The sequence below is a fragment of the Melitaea cinxia genome, chromosome 12 (genome assembly GCF_905220565.1).
Source record: "Melitaea cinxia chromosome 12, ilMelCinx1.1, whole genome shotgun sequence".
In the NCBI taxonomy this organism is placed as follows: domain Eukaryota; kingdom Metazoa; phylum Arthropoda; class Insecta; order Lepidoptera; family Nymphalidae; genus Melitaea; species Melitaea cinxia.
The window spans coordinates 3,176,179-3,195,640 of NC_059405.1; the positions used below are offsets into that span (position 1 = coordinate 3,176,179).

General features: G+C 36.1%; 1 protein-coding gene and 1 long non-coding RNA gene across 2 annotated transcripts; both read right to left on the reverse strand.

The window, feature by feature from the left end:
• Positions 1–2,023: 2,023 nt before the first annotated feature.
• Positions 2,024–9,990, reverse strand: LOC123658652. The gene is made up of 3 exons (XM_045594015.1): positions 6,466–9,990; positions 4,031–4,603; positions 2,024–2,107 (listed from the first exon to the last, which is right to left on the reverse strand). The coding sequence occupies exons 1-3, from the start codon at positions 9,988–9,990 to the stop codon at positions 2,024–2,026; spliced, it is 4,182 nt and encodes a 1,393-aa protein (XP_045449971.1).
• Positions 9,991–10,270: 280 nt separating this feature from the next.
• LOC123658496 lies at positions 10,271–13,427 on the reverse strand. The gene is made up of 3 exons (XR_006743893.1): positions 12,657–13,427; positions 11,764–11,769; positions 10,271–10,281 (listed from the first exon to the last, which is right to left on the reverse strand). It is a non-coding gene; the product is annotated as an uncharacterized LOC123658496 (long non-coding RNA).
• Positions 13,428–19,462: the final 6,035 nt, after the last annotated feature.

Here is a 19,462-nt window from a genome sequence, read left to right on the forward strand (position 1 = left end):
TCATCATCATGAAATGTTCACTCAAAATTAAACCTACTAAAAATATATATGTGTTCCTTAAGTAATAAACACGTCACATAGGAACGCACATGCGCACTAGCTTACAAAAAAAATACCATAAATGCCCCCCTTCATGCCATACTTTACCTTTTTCTTATAGTCATGCATTAAATTTTAAATTTTTAGTAATTTCATTCGCAGTAATACAAACTTTTTTATCTAAAAAAATATCTAGTTGAAATCACAAGGCGGTATTCAGTTTTATATGAAGCACGCACAGACAGATAAATACGAAAATCCAATCTCCTCAATCTATTTTTATGTACATTGCACTGTTAAAGTTTTACTATGTTGATAAAATCAAAGCAACTTTTCGCTACACAATACCGAAGAGTGACAATCAAATGAAACGAGATTTATTTTAAACGAAGAGTTTTTCACATTTTATCGAATGAAAAGATCCAATTTTGCGTAATGTCTTTCTACATGTAATCTATCTTAATCAGTTTGTTATCGTCTTCTGTGAGTTGGCAGATAGTTTCTGTAACTTTAGTATGAATTCACTGTCAGTTGCTTATGATAACAATTGGGAGCGACGGTTTACGTGCTCTCCTAGACGTGGTGTGGGGGACACATAAGAATATAAACTCAGATAAGAAACAAAAATATATGACCTGAACACACATTGTATTCTCAACCGTCAGCTAAATAATAATGAACACGCAGCATTACATTTTACTTGAAAGTGGTCACACCTAAACAGAAATATTCTGATATTACCTTATCTATTAAGAATTGTTTATGTTAATTATGTATTCTTATTTAAAAGGAAATAAATAACTCGAAACTTATGGCCTATGTAGTTTTATTTTTATCAAAGCCTAAATATACACATATTTATATTGCTAGTTTGATAACTAACCTTATCTTACAGAGCATCTAATCGGCTCTTTTACTTATTTCAACAATACAAGCAATATTAAAAAAGCTAAAATTTCGTTACAAGTCGTACGTTATCTACTTTTTTTCGTAGCTCCACGATTCTCTCGGCAAACTAGAAAGAACATTACAGATGCACCCCTACATAGGCTTTCACAAAATTAGCTGAAATTTGCCGGAAAAACATGGTTCCTGAATTTTACACCAGAGACCGTAATCAGCTAAGTGCATTGCCATTTCTGAACGTCGACGCGGCAGAGATCTTACACGCGTAAAGAAGGGTAACAATCAGTGATACTTGGTCGATTTTGAGCTTAGAAATTATATAACTTCGATAAGTATAGCTATATAACGCTTTAAATTACCTTTATCTTAAAAAATAAAACAGGTTCCGTAACACTATGTTTATTTTACAGTTATAAATTTTGTTAGGGATGTTATAAAATTATTAAGCTACTTTGTCTATATGAACAAAACAAAAAAAGTATGTGTGTCAGCTCCGTTGCACACTGGAGTTCACTTCTTCAAATCGACTGTCTAAATAGGCACAAAAAGGCTTACTAGTCTAAGAAAAAGATTAATACCATATCAAATTGTAAATAAACGAATCAAATAACGCCATCTATCTCTAGATGATGTTATTAGAAAACGTCGTAACCCTATTGGGTTCCGATGGACGGTGCACAAAAACGTAACGAGGTCCAAAAACCTAATCCTTTCGAGACTACATTTAAAAATGTCATGTGCTATTTGTGGTTTTATATAATTTCTTTTGCTTGTATCCGTAGAGTACATAATTCGCTAAGTCACCATCATTAAATTATCTATATATTTATATACGCTAACCTCTTCCGTCGGTCTGTGCATTTTGCCGATGTCTCATCCTACTCACTACTTTCATAACTCCAGACCATCTCTTATTGATTTAGCTTTTGTCTCCAGTCCTAACCTTGTTCTTTCTCATGGCAAAATTTTCCTTCAGTGCAATTTCAAACAAACAGATTTGGAACGATTAAGAGAAGATGTGAAGAAAATCGATTGGTCTTCGGTGTTTGCTGCAGATGACATTAATTACATGGTTCAATCATTGACTACTGAACTGATCAAGTTGCACATGCACCTGTAAGACCAGTAAGGATGAAACAGGCTCCAGCTCAGTGGCTAACTCCTGCAATAAAAAAAACCATGTCTAAGCGAGACAGAGCTAAGACTATCAATAAAAAATTTCCAACGTTGGAAAACTTAAGTATATACTAAACTTTGCAGAACCTCTGCAACAGACTGTGTAGGGATACCAAACTTCGCTATATTCACAACACACTTCTGAATCTTAGCCAAACGCAAATTTGGAGATTCCTGCGGTCACTAGGGGTGGGCAAACCCCACTGAAGATTCCCAGAGCACAATGGATCTTTTTTTTTTTTTTACAAGTCATATACATCCACGGGCTTATGAACCCATGTCCTTTTTTACTCTAAATACATGCAAATTTTTATTTTTATTTTTTTCTATTTCAAGGTAGGCGTTACTCAGCAACATCGCTGTTCAAGTCAGACTATGTTTGTTTTTAATGTCTCCAAAAGAGACGTGAGTCCACCGACCGGTTCTTAATCTAATGTATGGTACAACTTTTTTTTTTTTGTATTATTATTATTTCCTTATAATACTATACTTATATCTAGCTAAATCTTACATTATTTACATGCGTAATAATCGTTTTCTTAGAAATATATTTTTTAAATATTTTCTATATTACTACCAACTCCGCTACTCCGCCCAAGCAAAGCAACCTATTCGAATTTTATTTTGACATCTCGAGAATACTCTCAACGACGGCGGTGTCTCTATTATGAATCGCCATCTTGAGACTATGCTCGAGGATGTCTTTTTCCGTAGCCTCCGCCGCCCTCCCGACGAAACGACAGATCGCGTCATCTCTGTAGTCGGTGTAGTAGACACAGGCCTTGGTGTGTCTAGTCACCGCGACTATCGCGTGCGAAACGCTGTCATGTATTCGCAGCCTCCCACTCCTCGTCTGGATGACGATGACACTCTCACTCGTCTGGCCCTGCGCCTCGTGGATAGTCAAGACACGCGACCCCTCCCCGTTCCCGTATCCCCGGTCCACCAGCAACTTCTTCTCTTCCTGCGTGAAGACCAGGTATAGGGTCCAGTTCTGTCTTGCAGAGATTTGCGCGCCCGTGAAGCTTTCCACGCGCAGGGAACGGATTATTGGGCTTGAGCTATAAATATCTTTGTAGACCTCGCTGATGGCGAAGGCGACATCCTTGGGGTTTCGGTGCGTACAAGACAGCTCCCACGATATGCCTGTTATCAGGGTTGGTCTGCTGTACCGCATCTTGAACAGGTTTTCCCTGTCGATGTATGGCAGCTGGTTAATATCTCCGATGAGGACCACCTTCTTGGCCCCTGATAGTCGGGCTGCCATCACTATGGCCCCGAATTGGTTCATGAGGGCTTCATCTACCGTAAGACGGCTGATTTTTGCGCCCCCTCGAAAACCATTGACCAGTACGGAGGCCATAGTGCGCACCTTAGATTTGGCTTTAACGCCATAGCGGTGTGCCAGCTTCTCCTTAAGTTCTTTGGCAGTCTCGACTGTGGTCGTGATGACGACTTCCTCATCCTCATCGAATTCCCCGACTATGCGAGTTGTCTTGCCACATCCTGGAACCCCATTTATCCATTCCAGTGATGGTAGCCCCCAGACCACGGAAGAATCATCGGCGTCACGGTCCCCCGTGATGGTTTGAGCCATCCGGAGTATCCGATCATCCAGCATTACTCTCGTGCATCTGGCCACTACCACCACCGGGTCCCCTGGTGGTGTATTGAAGATCTGAGGCTCTTGTTCCTGCCCCTCAGACTCGACCGCGCTCACGAAGCCTGCTGTGATGTTATATGCAGACATATACCTCCCCGACATATTTCCTTTGAGTATCTGTCGAGTGTCGTTGTTGTAAATGGCTGCTTCGGCTTCTTCGAGTTCCACCTCCAGTAACTTTAGGTGGTTGTACTGGTAGGTCTGCATGATCTTATTGCATGTGGCCAGGTTCACCTCTCGGTTTGCCTTTGTTATGGCCAGGAACTCGGTAAGGGCATTTTGCGGGTGTTCAGACGGTGTGGACGCTGGTCGAAGTTTTGGTGGTGTTACTTGCCCCATATCGGCCCTTGTTCGAACAGTTGGTGGCGCCTCCGGGTGCTTCGAACTTTCGTCCTCGGTGAACCTTTTCAACGCCTTAATTTGCCGCTCTCTTGTATCGACCTGATTGGGGGACAAATGGGGCGGTTTTTTGCCTCGTTTTGGGGAGATCGTCGATTGGATAAACTTCGCCATCAACATCAGGCTCGGTTTCGGTGTGGCTTTTGTCCGATTGCTTAACTCAGCCTTTTGGGCCTCGACCTGTTTCTGTAGGCGCTCCGATCCACTGGGTGTGGGCTCTTCAAGAGCCGGCGATGCGGGGAGTTTAGATGTCCTAATCTTGGGTTTTAGGTAGCCTAGATCCTCCCCCCTGTCTTCGTATATAATGACCTCGTTGTTCAGTGAGGCCTTTAGACACCCGTACCTGTCTGATACGTTGCCTTTGTCATATCCGACTCTCATTGAGTCCACACTGATCCTTCCGGGGGCCCCACCGGAGGCCTGGAGCACAATGGATCTAGACTTGTTAAATTCGCACTTCGTTACTCCTCCTTATAATATTAGACTCCAGTGTCAAGAACACTACATTGTCTCTCTTGGGTGAGCTTGTTCCCCCCGACGTGGCTCAATTTTCCTTCAAACCAGTTTCGGCGGAAGAAGTAAAGAAGTATGTTTGTTCCATTTCCACGAAGGCCATAGGTAGTGACAATCCCTCTTTGGAGATGGTTCTTCCGGTACTGGACGACATTGCATCTGTGGTCACTCACATTATCAATTTCTCACTGTCATGCAGTATCTTTCCAACACTGTGGAAGAAAGCAATTGTCATTCCACTTCCTAAGACCTCTAACCCCTCCAGCCCAGCTCAGTATCGTGCAATTTCCATCCTCCCAATATTATCCAAAGTCCTTGAGTCTATAGTACACAATCAACTTTATTCTTTTCATCCAAGAAAGCTAATCGCTATCCACTTTTAAAAACAATCTTAAGAACTATCTGATTTCCAAAATCAGTACAGATGTATGAGATGTATATATGTATTATATTTATGTTTTATGTATATATGTATGTAGATGTATGTATGTATGTATAATTGTATATATGTATGTACATATGTATGTATGTGGGTGTTTCTGTGTATGTTTATATATGTTTATGTATGTGTGGTTTATGGATTTTATGTTTTTATTATTATTATTATTATTAGTCTATTCCTGCACTACTTTGCCCCGCGTTTCACATTATCACTCACTGCCATGGGTTGACTGGAAGAGATCTCTTTTAGAGATAAGTTCGCCCTTGCCAACTTCCTATATTATTATGACTATTGTAAAATTTTCTTAGTGCAAAAAAAAATATATTATATTAATACGCGAAGCAAAAACTTTGTTACCGGTTTTTTTTTTTTGAAAATTGCGCGGACGGGTGAATGTGAAATTCGACACAATTATAGTTTATATAGAGAAAGAGTGCATAACGCTTTTTTTTTTTTTAATTATGCATAAAATATACATTAAACCAATAAAAAAATATATTACTCACACTACCACGTATTTAACACACACACGCATATATACTCTTTTGTTTATAATAATAGAAATATAACCTTTTTTAATTCTTTGACAACAGAACCTTAATAGTGTTGAAACTTTTAATCATGGTCGAATTTTGACCACATTATACAAGGTGTATAACACTTGGTGTGTTACGGCGGCTGGGGGTCGACTTTGGACTAGTTGTGAACTACTTGAAGGGTTGAATAAATAAAACCACGACAGTATTCTGATCTACGTATCGACCACCGACACCGACTTCCGATAGCTCGATCGTTCTGTTTATTTAAATTACTAATCTTACATACTATACCACGTAAATAAAGTTTTAGCGCGATCTATTTTGATCCGCACGCCATCTGTCGAGCGCTGGACTAATTTAACATACAACGATAACATATAACATATTTAACTATACACAATATTGGTAAACGTTCTAAACATAGCGCCCACCAAGGACATTTAGTGACAGAATGTCCTTCTTAAGTTACTGTAAAACCATGATTTATGACAACTATGAATTTGACTAGATGATGTACATTTTTTTTAATACTTGCTACATAAACTGTAAATGAATTTAACCTTTTAATTTTAACACATTATAAAGTTCATTTATATGAAATTAAGATATAAAGTTAACAATTGTAAAAATTATAAATACATAATTTTTTTTCTAAAGTTTAACACAATAAAAAAAATACTTAAAATATACATAATATTTCATTGATCTGCGATTGGTAAAATACATAATTTATTGGTTGGCCTTTTAATAATTGAGGATTTGGTACGTAATGTAACTACACGCGTGACTTTATCATCACCGGGATGCTTTTCCAAAATACGACCCATTAACCATCGACTAGGGGGCAAATTGTCTTCCTTTATGAGAACTATGTCTCCGACCTTCGGTTCTTGAGTTTTAGAAGACCATTTGTATCGATGCATCAAGTTGCTTAAATATTCTTGAGACCAGCGTCTCCAAAATGATTGCAGCATCCGTTGAACAAATTGCCAACGTGTTAGAGAATATACATTTGAACTTTCATAATCCTTATATTCTGGAATTGATATTAATGGTTCTCCTATTAAAAAATGTCCCGGTGTCAATGGTATCGGTTCGTCAGGATCATTCAGGTTAATCACACTAATCGGTCGCGAATTTAGACACGCTTCAACTTGGTTAAGAAGAGTTGTTAGCTCCTCATAGGTGAGTGTTGCATCACCGATGACCCTTTTTAGGTGAAATTTGGTAGATTTCACTCCTACCTCCCACAGACCCCCAAAATTAGGTGCATGAGAAGGAATGAAATGCCATTCTGTATTATTAGCCTCTAAATGTTTTGCTATAGAAGCCTGGCAATGTGTTAATTGTTGCAATTCTCTAGCAGCACCTACAAAATTGGTGCCGTTATCGCTATATAATTTAGCACAATGACCCCGTCTAGCCACAAATCGTCTAAATGCTGCTAGAAATGCTTGTGTGCTCATATCGCTAACTACTTCGAGATGCAAAGCGCGAGTAGACATACAAACAAACAAACATATATAGCCCTTATACGAATGGTGACCACGCCCTTTCGTCGTCCTAACATTTATAGGGCCCGCATAGTCAACCCCACTATGCAAGAATGGCCTCGCAGGAGTGCATCTGACAGACGGTAAGTCGCCCATCAATTGAGCCTTGGTACTGGCTCTTTGTTTGGCACATGTTACACATTTTCGAACGTGTTGCTTCACCGAATTCCTAACTCCAAGGATCCAATAGGCTGTTCTTAAATAGTTCAGCATCAGCTGAGGACCTCCATGAAGGGTTTTAGTATGTGCGTCGTCTATTATAAGGTGAGTAAAATGAGCATTGTTTGGTAACACTATTGGGTGCTTCATTTCCTCATTTAAAGAAGACTTTTCTAACCTCCCTTGAATCCTAATCAAACCTTTATCGTCTAAATAAGGGCAGAGCGACTTTAATTTACTTGATTTTAGTTGTAAAAATCCTTTCTCCTGTAATTGCGTGTATTCTTCTGTAAATATCCTTTCTTGAGTTTTTCTAATACAGCATTCTAATGCCTGGTCTATTTCTTTCTTCTGTAAATACTCTGTTTTGATAGATCGTTTATTCAAGAAACGACGACAATATGCTATTACTCTAAGAAGTTTAGATAAAGATGAAAATCTTGTAAATATGTCACAATCGTTAGTTGATGTTACTGCAACGTGAACTTTAACTGATTGTTCTAATTCTGTTTTAAATTCTTCTGATCTTTTACTTTTTATATTTAATTTTGCCCTTAGAAATGTCGGTCCAGAAAACCATAGTGTATCCCCAAGAAGTAAGCTGGGTAAAACTCCTCGTGAAGCACCGTCTGCTGGGTTTTCTGTGGTTGACACATGAAACCACTGAGTTGGTTGCATGGATGACAATATTTCTGACGTGCGATTTGCCACGAATGTCTTCCATCTGCTTGGGTGACTGTTAAGCCAAGCCAAAACAATAGTGGAATCCGTCCAAGCGTAAAGTTTATTGGATGAGACCTTCAATACTTCTGCGGTTTCTATCAACAACTTTGAAAGAAGAACTGCCCCACACAATTCTAAGCGAGGAATACTGATCTGCTTGATAGGAGCAACTCTAGTTTTCGCCACCAACAAAGCAACCTTGATCTTACCTGTGACATCAATCATTCGCAAGTATACTACCGCTGAATAGGCAGTCTTGGAAGCGTCACAGAACCCGTGAAGCTCAAGATCATCGTTTGGGTTAGTGCCAAGCCATCGTGGTAGCATAACCTTGGTAAGAAGAGATAGTTCCTGACGGTAAGTATGCCATTCTTGTACCAGATCCGTGCTTAATTGTTCATCCCAACCGATTCCTGCAAGCCATAATTTTTGAATAAATATTTTTGCTAACACGATGCTTGGAGCCAACCATCCCAGAGGATCAAATAATCTTGCTATGTCTGAAATTACAGCTCTTTTTGTTACAGGTGTATTTGTTAGCTGCGGGAGATTCACCGTGTACTGGAATGTGTCTTTACTACGGTTCCAAGTAAGTCCTAAAATCTTAATAATGTTATCTATTTTTATATCTACATCCTTATCCTCTATAACCCTTTCCTTGTCATTTCCTATTTGTCCTTGTTTTGCTTTAGTTTCTATTTTTGCTGTATCCGCTTTCCTTAGATCTTTTTCAATTCCTACTGAACTTATCCTTTTTAATAGCTCCTGATCATTACTATTCCACTTTTGTAATAACATTCCACCTTTTCCTAATAATTCTGTCATTTCTTTATATATTTCTACACCCTCCTCAATACTATAGCATCCTGTCATCAAATCATCCATGTAGAAACTATTTAAAACCCTATCAGCAGCGTTTGAGTATTTTTCACCTTCATCATACACGATCTGGTGCAGAGTTCTAACTGCCTGGTATGGTGCTGAAGCCGTACCAAATGTGACCGTTAGCAACTCGTAATCCTTAATTTCTTCTTTAGGGTCTTTTCGCCATAGTATTCTTTGGTACATAGTGTCTTTTTCAGCTATCCTTATCTGGCGATACATTTTAACAATATCAGCCACGAGACCAATAGGATAAACCCTCCATTTCATCACTGTGTATCTCAAATCAGCCTGCAACGTTGGACCAGCTATCAAGGTATCATTTAACGAAACATCTTTACCGTATTTTTCAGAGGCATTAAATACTACTCGAACTTTGGTTGTGGTTTTGTCGTTTCGAATAACAGCGTGATGAGGTAAGTAAACCGCCACTTTCTTTTTGTTGTCACCCTCTTTTACAGGCCTCATATGATCTAACTGTAAGTATTCATTTATTACATCTGTATATTGTTGTTTTAATTTTTTATTCTTTTGTAATCTTTTTTCTAATGACTTAAATTTCATTTCAGCTATAGCACGTGTATTTTCGAATTGAGGATCTTCGATACGGAACGGCAATCTTACTACGTACCTTCCATCTTCTTGCCTCGAGGTAGTAGTTTTATAGAATTCTTCACATTTTTGTTCATCTGGAGTAAGCATCTTTTTATTATTAATTTGTTCTTCGATTTCCCAAAATCGTTTGAGAATCTCATCTTCTTTCATTTGGGTATGCATTACTGTTATATTAGAATTTGTCCTATATGAAATATCGTTTGATCTGTTTACAGCACCTGATAATATCCATCCTATGCTGGTGTTTTGCGCAATTAAACCTCTATCTGGACCTCTCATTATGCCTTCTTTTAATATGCAACTGTAGGCATCTGCACCTAATAAAATATCAATTTTATTACATTGGTTGAACTGAGGATCGGCTAAATCGTAATTATTCATGTCGATCCACTCAAAAACATTATTATTTATGCTCTGTTCAGGTAAGTATGATGTAATTTTACTAAGCACATAAGCCGTTACTTGTAATTTGAACTCTGGATCTATACGTGACTGAATATTTAAATGTACCATATACTTTGAAATGGTTGACCTATTACCTAATCCTGATACTATTCCTTTAACAGGAATTTTAGTAAGTCTTAGGTATTGTACTGTGGACTCTGTTATCAAACACGCTTGAGAACCTTGATCGAGCAAGGCTCTAACTAGTTTGTAATCACCCCCCTTGGACTCGGCTTTTACAAGCGCTGTGGCTAATAAAACCTGTCGAGGCGTGAGTACTTTATCTGTAGATAAGCACGAAACTACATGATTAGTACTAGTTGATGAGCTAGCATTAACAGTAGTCAAATTTGCTTTAGTATCTTGATTTTGAGTAACAGTGTCACCGCTTGGATGCAGTAACGAATGGTGACGTTTTTGACAAACTTTACATTTTGTCTGTTTTCGGCAGTTGTACACATTATGGTTACTACCTAGACAGTTAAAACACATATTATTTTTTACAACGAAATCACGTCTAAATTCAACTGTTTGTTTCGCAAATTTCTTGCAGAAACAAAGTTTGTGTGACTCGGTGCAATATTCGCAACGTATCCCTCCGGCACTAACCGCTACCATTGCTTTAGACGAATGTGGACCGGCGGCATGATGAACTTTTTTTGGTTCTATACATTCAAGAGCGCGAAAACGATTCTCTAAAAAGTTGGCAAACTGCTCATAAGTAGGCAATTCATTAGAGTCGTAATTATTTGTACTTAATTCCCATTGTTTACGTGTTTCAGGATCGAGTTTAAAAGCGATTATGTGGATGATGATAATGTCCCATGTAGATACATCAACCTTTAAATTTGTGAGCGCATTCAAACAATCATTAGTTGCGTCGAGCAACTCCTTTATACCCGTAGCTGACTCGACTGAAATACGTTTCTGACCAAACAATCTTTTTAATATACAATTCGAAAGATATTTTTTATTACTGTATCGTTTTTCTAACTGCGACCAACATTGAGAGTAGTTTAAATCAGAAATTTCTTTATGCCTTACAAATTGTTCAGCTTCACCCGTTAAGTGTAATTTTAAATAATGCATCTTTTCAACATTGTCTAAATGTTCATTTTTATCTATAAGCGACACAAATAAATCACGAAATGTCGTCCATTCACTGTATTTACCACTAAAAGTAGGAATGGCGATTCTAGGTAACTTAACTGAACTTGATTTTAAATTAGATTTTTCATTCGTTTTATGCTCATTTGTTGATTTACATTTATTTAACAATGATTTTATTAAACATTTATAAGTAATATATGTGTCCTCAGCACTATCATAAATATCAACGAATGGTTTGACCTCTTGAGCCTTGTAATTTTCGTGAAGTTTTGTATTATTTTCTTTAAACAAAGCCCAATCATTTTCTAATAACTCAAGTCTAGTTTCCATATACTCTACAGTTAGCCTATCTTTAGGACTCTTTTTAAAGTTAATTAAACCTTTTTGGATAACATTTTGGATGTCTTTCAAAACATTGACTAATCCCTCCATTGTTACGATATTTATTTTATATTTAATTTACTAAAACAATTATAAATATTTCCTATAAACGTTTACAATAAATGTAAACTTGATGAAATGAAGTAGTAAAAATAACAAACAAAATAAACTTAAAATCACAACAACAAAATAAAACTAAAATAATGAGGGTAGAAATACATATGTCTAAAAATTACCGAAAATTTTACAAGTGTTTAAATAATAAAGTTACTCGGCAAAAAATCGTGCATAGGTTCCCCGTTCCGTCGTTTTTTCTAAAATAATTCTAAGTCTAACATGCAAACAATCTTACAACTAAATTAATAACTAACTTTAAACTACTAAGTCCTTGATCTCTTCATAAAAGTTTATAAAATTTACTAAGTCCAAATTTCTTTAAATATTTTCTAAGTTAAAATCTTGATGTATTTAAAGTTCAAAATTACTTGATTTTAATACACTGCACTATTTGATTAGGAATATTAAATGTACTTACAATTGCACTTCACTGACTCACTGCGATGTTGGTTGATCTGTCACTATACAAATGACTGGTGGTGCCCTCTATTGAGGCTCGTTGAACGCTTGGACTGGACGTTTCTATCCTCCGGAAGATGGCGCGTCGGTTGTACTGTCTTCTCCTGGAAACTGGATTTTGCACGTACTCTTCGTGCAGCGATCCACTGCGAGTACGTGGGGGTGTAACCAACGACGGGTTACTAATCAAAAATCCAGGAACAGATCCGTCCGGCTCGATGAACCAAATGTATAACACTTGGTGTGTTACGGCGGCTGGGGGTCGACTTTGGACTAGTTGTGAACTACTTGAAGGGTTGAATAAATAAAACCACGACAGTATTCTGATCTACGTATCGACCACCGACACCGACTTCCGATAGCTCGATCGTTCTGTTTATTTAAATTACTAATCTTACATACTATACCACGTAAATAAAGTTTTAGCGCGATCTATTTTGATCCGCACGCCATCTGTCGAGCGCTGGACTAATTTAACATACAACGATAACATATAACATATTTAACTATACACAATATTGGTAAACGTTCTAAACACAAGGTGTACACGACCATACGACAATAAATGAAAACACAGGTCGTATTGGTATATAGAAATATCATAAAACTATCAGAAAATATTTTGAACCGTTTTTGAAAAAATGAAATTTTCGAACAAACTTAATATCGCAAATTAATAAAATACATAGTACGCCATTTGTAATTTAGATTCACTGACCTCTGACTAAAGGCGGGCGGGCAGGTAGCCTCTCGCCGCTGTAACACAATACATCGCAATACTTTGACACTATTATTATTCAATTATTTGTTTTTGATTGTCAGAATAATTAACACATACAAAATACATTAAAAGATATTAAATTTTAAAATTCTCAATATGTCCACCATGAACTCGAACACACGAAATGTATCTACGTAAAATATTATTTCTCACTTTTGATAACAGGTCACCATTAACTGCCATACTTTTTAATTTATCAAAAGATCGTATTATACGATTTTTTAAGTCGTCCACATCAGTTACATCCGTGGCGTAAACATCATTTTTAACGTAACCCCATAAAAAAAAATCGAGTGGTGTGAGGTCTGGTGACCTCGGTGGCCACCTCGTGGGGCCATAACGGCCGATCCATCGCTCTCCAAACATCTCGGTTAAACGTGCTCTCGCAGAAGTCACCGAGTGTGCAGGTGCACCATCCAATTGGTACCACGTCTGTCGATATACATCGAGAGAAAGCTCTTCCATGTACTCTGAAACTGTTTCATTGAGTAATAATAAAAATTTCTCCGCATTTAAATTACCATCAATAAAAATGGGCCCAATTATTGTATTTCTGTGTATACCAGCCCACACATTGATGGTAAATCTGTACTGATGCGAGCTGTCTCTTGTCAGTTGCGGATTTTCAGTGCTCCAGTGCCTTAAGTTGTGACGGTTCCATAAACCGTTCTTGGTAAAAGTACTTTCATCCGTCCACATTACGTTGAAGAGGAAGTCGGGGATTTCTTCATTTTTTCGTAACATTGAGTTACAGAATTCTTCTCTGGTAGACATATCTCTTGTTAACAATGCCTGTACTTTTTTGTATTTAAAAGGCTTACGTTTGTCGAGTTTCAAAATTTTGTGCACACTTGAGTGGGGCACACGAAAATGGCGAGCTACTCTACGTAAGCTCGTAGTTGGATTTAAAGTAAAATGATTTAGAATCCGTTCATCCAAGTTCACTCTGACTTGCGGAGGAGCACAATCTGAGTGTGGGATTAAGGGTTGATTCTCCCGAAGCCTCTGGATAGCTTTGACAATAGTTCGACCATTTGTTGGACAAACACGGGTATGCCCATACCTCTCTTGATATGTACGAATCGCTAAAGCAGCGTTTGTGTCACATTCTCCATAAATTAATATCATATCGGTGTACTCTGAAGCCGTATAATTATAGCGAGGCATTTTTATTAAAAATATTACTATTTGCACACAAAATAAGCGTCTAATTTCGCACAGTTTACCTAATAAATATCCTAAATAATGTGTCTTCACTTAATCTCACTTAATTCAAGCGTCTAATATCTCACAGTAACAAAAAAATATACTTGAGTACTTATAAACAATGGCGTCACTAGATCGAATGTTGCGCGAGCGCTGAGGTATCAAATAGCTTAACACGTCACAGGCTAACGGCAGTCGGCGACACACTGACCTACTTACGATTACGAATTACGATGTGCGAAATACGAAAGAAATCGGTCGAAATATTTCAGAAAGAAAGCGCAAATCAATTATTACCTCTCCACATATTAATTCTAGTGTCTTATGAACAACGGTATAAGGTTTATTTTGCGTTAAATTGTAGCACGATTAGTGAAATTACATTATTTACAACTTTTATTTAAATTGTTTTAAATACGTAACTTGTGTCGGCCATGATGACAGCTTAATAACAGATATGGGGTGATGTTTTAGTTATAAAAAAAGAAAAGTGTTTTGTGACTAAACTATGAGATATTAGTTAATTTAATTTTTGCAGGCTAATTGAGAATGTTACTAGCTATACTCAGTATTAATTATTGTCGTATTGTCACGACCACCTTGTATACATAATATTAATGATAACTTGTGGTCGCTAACCAACTAAAAAACATGAACAAAACAGTTTTGATCTTTTGCCGTCTATTAGAATCTACGTAAACCTATTGTTACTAAATGTGTTTTCTAAAATTTACCTATAACAGCTTATTTAGGTTTAATTGTATTAGAAGACATTAATTAATCAATGCGTCTAATTAAATATTATTCTACCCTAAACAATTTTCTTGAATTACATGTTTATGTATCATTACTTTACTTCGTTAACAGTACCGCGTAAATAGTCTAGGATCCGAACTAGAAATGATCTTCACCGATCTACTTATAGATAAAAATTAAATAATTGTCTTCCTTACTATGGTAAAGATAAGGTCAGAAAATTTTCAGCTAACCATTTCGCGATTTTTTTCTAATATACTAAAATAAATTTAAAATAATTTTCATCCATTAAGCAAATGGGTAAAGTTCGTATCTAGACCTCTTACTAAACGAAAACGCTTAGGCTATCAGAATTATAATGGGTCGTTAGTATTTGTATGTAAAGAGGTAACGACAACTCAAATAATGTGTGAATTTTAAACATGTATTAAACTTTTCAAGTCTATTAGCTAAAATTAAGCAATGAACAATAAACGCATAGTTATCGCACAATCGATTGCGCCATATCAAATACAGTCATATTACGTAAAGTATCAATTATTAAATTAATTGTTAAGCATACAGTGATTTATTATAATTTCGCGGTTTTTTATGTTTTTTTAAATGTCCGACGTTTCGGATACTTTACAGCAACCATGGCCACAGAGACTCTCCCGTGACCAACTAAGTGTGAAATTTGCGTAAACATTAGAAAACAACATACAGTAATTATTGAATATAATATTTGCTTTTTAGCTTCGTCTAAAATAATTTACTAGAGCTACTAGCAGTACCCTGCGGGTTTATCCGTGTTACTTTCAATTCCATGGAAACTTTGAGAAAAAACACCTTTTATGTCTTTTTGACTTCAGACTTATCAAGTTCCATTCATGTAACACACATCTATTCAAAATCGAACATTTATAATTTTAATAGTAGGTATAACTATACCAATTAACAATATATTATATTGTTGGACTCGAAAAAAGAAACTAATCTTTCATTCATAAGCTTCTTTAATATTTTAGAAGGTACTGCCAGAATGAAAATGGGTCTGTAGTTATTAGCGTTTCATTAGTTATGATCCATTACCTACCTTGTAGATTGGCTTAACAGAAGATATTTTAAATATCTCAGGGAAGCAAACAGTGCTTAATGCAACATTACAGAGATGAGTGATGGTTGTAAGATAATAATAATAATAATAATCTACGTAAGATTGCCGGTGTAGGCTGGATGAGGATTGCGGAAGACCGGGATATCTGGCGCGAACTTGGGGAGGCCTATGTCCAGCAGTGGACTGCGATAGGCTGAAGTGAAAAGAGGAGTGATGGGTGCAGCAAATAAATTACAATTACGTCTCAGAAGTCGCAGATATATAAAAGATCTAGTATAGAACTACTTCTTTATTTTTAACTGACTTCAAAAATGAGGAGGTTACTCAATTCAATCGTATATATACATATTTTATGTATGTATGTTCGGGGATAACTTTGTCGTTTATGAACCGATTTTGATAATTCTTTTTTTTGTTGGAAAGGAGATATCCTAAGTGTGAAGATATCCTAACCATGACAAGAAAACCAGGATCTGATGATAGGATCCCAGAGAAATATATATAATCCCGCATAACTTTTTCCTGGGTGTACCGATTTTGATGATTTTGAATTTCATCGATGTTTATCATATGGTCACATTTAAATTTCACCGAGATCTGATTACAACTTTTGGAGTAATCTTTGATAATGCGTTTTTTCGTTTGCCAGCAAACACAATTATCTGTTAGGTTATTAAGGGCGTGGATTGAGTTGTAACTATCCAACACAGGAATTTGCTTTTTGTCTTAATACTTTTCATGTTTTGCGATATTATAGGTAGGTTGCCTGAGCCTTTAGATATAAAGTTACTTACGTCACCAATGTCACAGTTTACAGTTTTAGCAATTTCAAGAAACTCCATCTATGCCATCATGCTATTTTAATGAGGTCCAATTTTTTTTCTTCAATCGTTTAAATAAACTATTTTAAGCTTCAAAAGTTTATCTTAAATAAACAGACATTGGTGACTAAAATTTAACATCTTTATAATGCGCAGTTGAAAATTCAAGTATACAACTTGAGGAGTTAATTTTGAACTACAGAAATGCTGCCTCATTTTTCGCATGGAGGATCAGATTTGCAATTTACCGGAGAATCTTGCCACCATTTTGAACTTGAAGCCACAGTTGTAATTTGTTTTGTGATTTACTTCACGTTGCTTTATTTTAGTTGATGATATGTAAGCATGTAAGTTTCAATGCGGTTAATATAACAAAGGTATATATTTCCAGTAACTTAATAGTAGATTGAAATATACAGTACGTTAAGTTAATGCAAACAATACTTTGGTTATTCGATTCAGCCTGTAACATCCACAAGGACAGAACTCAAGCCGAAGATATATAAATAGCCATCCCGAGCAGGAAACCAATCCCCGATCGCCGGTGCTTAGGCATCTATACGGCACACGCACTACTACGCTAGAGCGGACGGATAAATAAATAGTTTAAATCAAAAAATGTCTTTAGTGTGATGCATATAATAAAATGTAACAACAAGCTAAAATATTACAAAGGCGTAGATGCGCATATGTGAAGCGATAAAAAACATATGAGTGTTCTGGCTTTTTTCGCATCATTACTTACAATCACATTGATGAAAATATAAGTGAAGTTTACTCACAGCTCAGCGTCTTACGTGAATGAAATGACGCCTAAAGATATGACGCCTGAATAATTTATGCTCACCACAATATTTCGTGCTTTACTTCTTTTTACTTATCTCCGTATTTAACTTTATAAATTATTATTTCACAAAATAATCTATACATATAATGAAATGGTAGGAAAGTCAAAACTATACATTGAATATTTTTTTAAAAGAATACTTGGGGTGTGATCTACAATTGATACCGAAGCCAAAAATATAGTTTTTAGAATTTTTGTTTGTTTGTCTGTTTGTCTGTATGTATGGTCGGGATAAACTCAAAAAGTACCGCATGGATTTACTTCAAATCATGCTATCACCTACCGGGAACGAGCAGTGAACCTTTATTTTCTCAACGCATTCTGTAACAACGTGTAATCTAACGACGCATATTTGAATGTTGTTGTTATTATGTTAATAACCATGCTATATAAGCTAGCTTCACACTATAAAAATCACGCAATATCTAATACTATTAAACGAGCAATTCTTGTATATATATATATAGAATCTGAATCTCGGAAACGGCTCCAACGATTTTCATAAAATTTAGTATATAGGAGGTTTTGTCCCTGTTTTTAGAGAGTGAAAAAATTTCGTTAGAATACGAGGGTACATTTCGCATCTGTCAATTTAGTTGCAATAGCTCGGTGGGAAATCGGCCGGTCGGGATCAATCGAGAAGATCATGGTTCAAATCCCCATGTCCCAGATCAATTATTTTTTTCTTTTTTATTTTGTAAATGCACTCGTTATTTTTATTTAAATAGGCAGTTCTTATTTTTTATTATTATGTCGGTAAAATCGAATATGTAATTCATATTTTATCATTATTATATATTAATTATTTTTTATTTTTTATATTTATTTATATTTTTTTATTACTGTAAAAAAATATTATTCATATTTTATAAATATGTAATTCGTATTTAAATATGATTTTCAAAGAAAACACGATTTGTTGGACCGCCTATCGGTTTTTGAGAAGCAATTACTCTCAATCTTGTAATTGTGTATTTTGTATCAATTTTTAATTATTCGTTATTTGTTATTTTTATTTTGCGTTAATTCATTATTAATAATTGTGTTTGCAGGCAAATGAAAAAAACCGACTTCAATTACATCGACGAGTAATATAACATAGATCGACGAAAAAATAGTCAAGAAATACGCATTATCAAAGATTACTCCAAAAGTTGTAATCAAATCTCGATGAACATGATGACAATGATGACATGATAAACATCGGCTTTCGATTAAGTTAAAAATCATCTAAATCGGTACACCCAGTAAAAAACTATGCGGATTTTCGAGAGTTTCCCTCGATTTCTCTGGGATCCCATCATCAGATCTTGGTTTCATTATCATGGTACCACATCAGGGATATCTCCTTTCCAACAAAAAAAAAAAAAAAAAATTATCAAAATCTTTTCATAAACGACGAAGTCATCTCTCAATATATATATATTGAGTTTCTTCCGGCCAAATTGAGTAACCTCGTCCTTTTTTGAAGTCGGTTAAAAAAGACTTCATCCAAATCGGCAGCGAATCATTTTAATTCTCTCTTCTACTATTAATCCTTCTCGATTTACTAAAAATACCGAGCTGAGCTCGGTCACCCAGGTACTAAGTAACTAAGCCGATAAACATAATTAAATGAATATAAGTAGACAAAACAATTTTAAAGCAGCGCCATCTATGAAGAATAGAATATATCATAAGATTTTTCTGTAGATATAAAATGTAAAGAAGAAATGGGTAAATGAATATTATTTTAAAAGGTATAATCGTAGGTATTTTCGGTGTTGTATAGCGTTCACGCAGACGACGTCGCGTGCAGCAGCTAGTTATTAACACGTTCGCGGACGCACCGGCTA

Excerpts from the sequence above, each read along its gene's own strand:
- LOC123658652 (XM_045594015.1), bottom strand. The coding sequence starts at position 9,990 with ATGAATAATTACGATTTAGCCGATCCTCAGTTCAACCAATGTAATAAA. Across the intron at positions 4,604-6,465 it reads AGCATCCCGGTGATGATAAA|GCCTCCGGTGGGGCCCCCGG; the intron begins GTCACGCGTGTA and ends ATTGTGCTCCAG. Across the intron at positions 2,108-4,030 it reads AGTTCCTGGCCATAACAAAG|GAGTTAGCCACTGAGCTGGA; the intron begins GCAAACCGAGAG and ends TTTTTATTGCAG.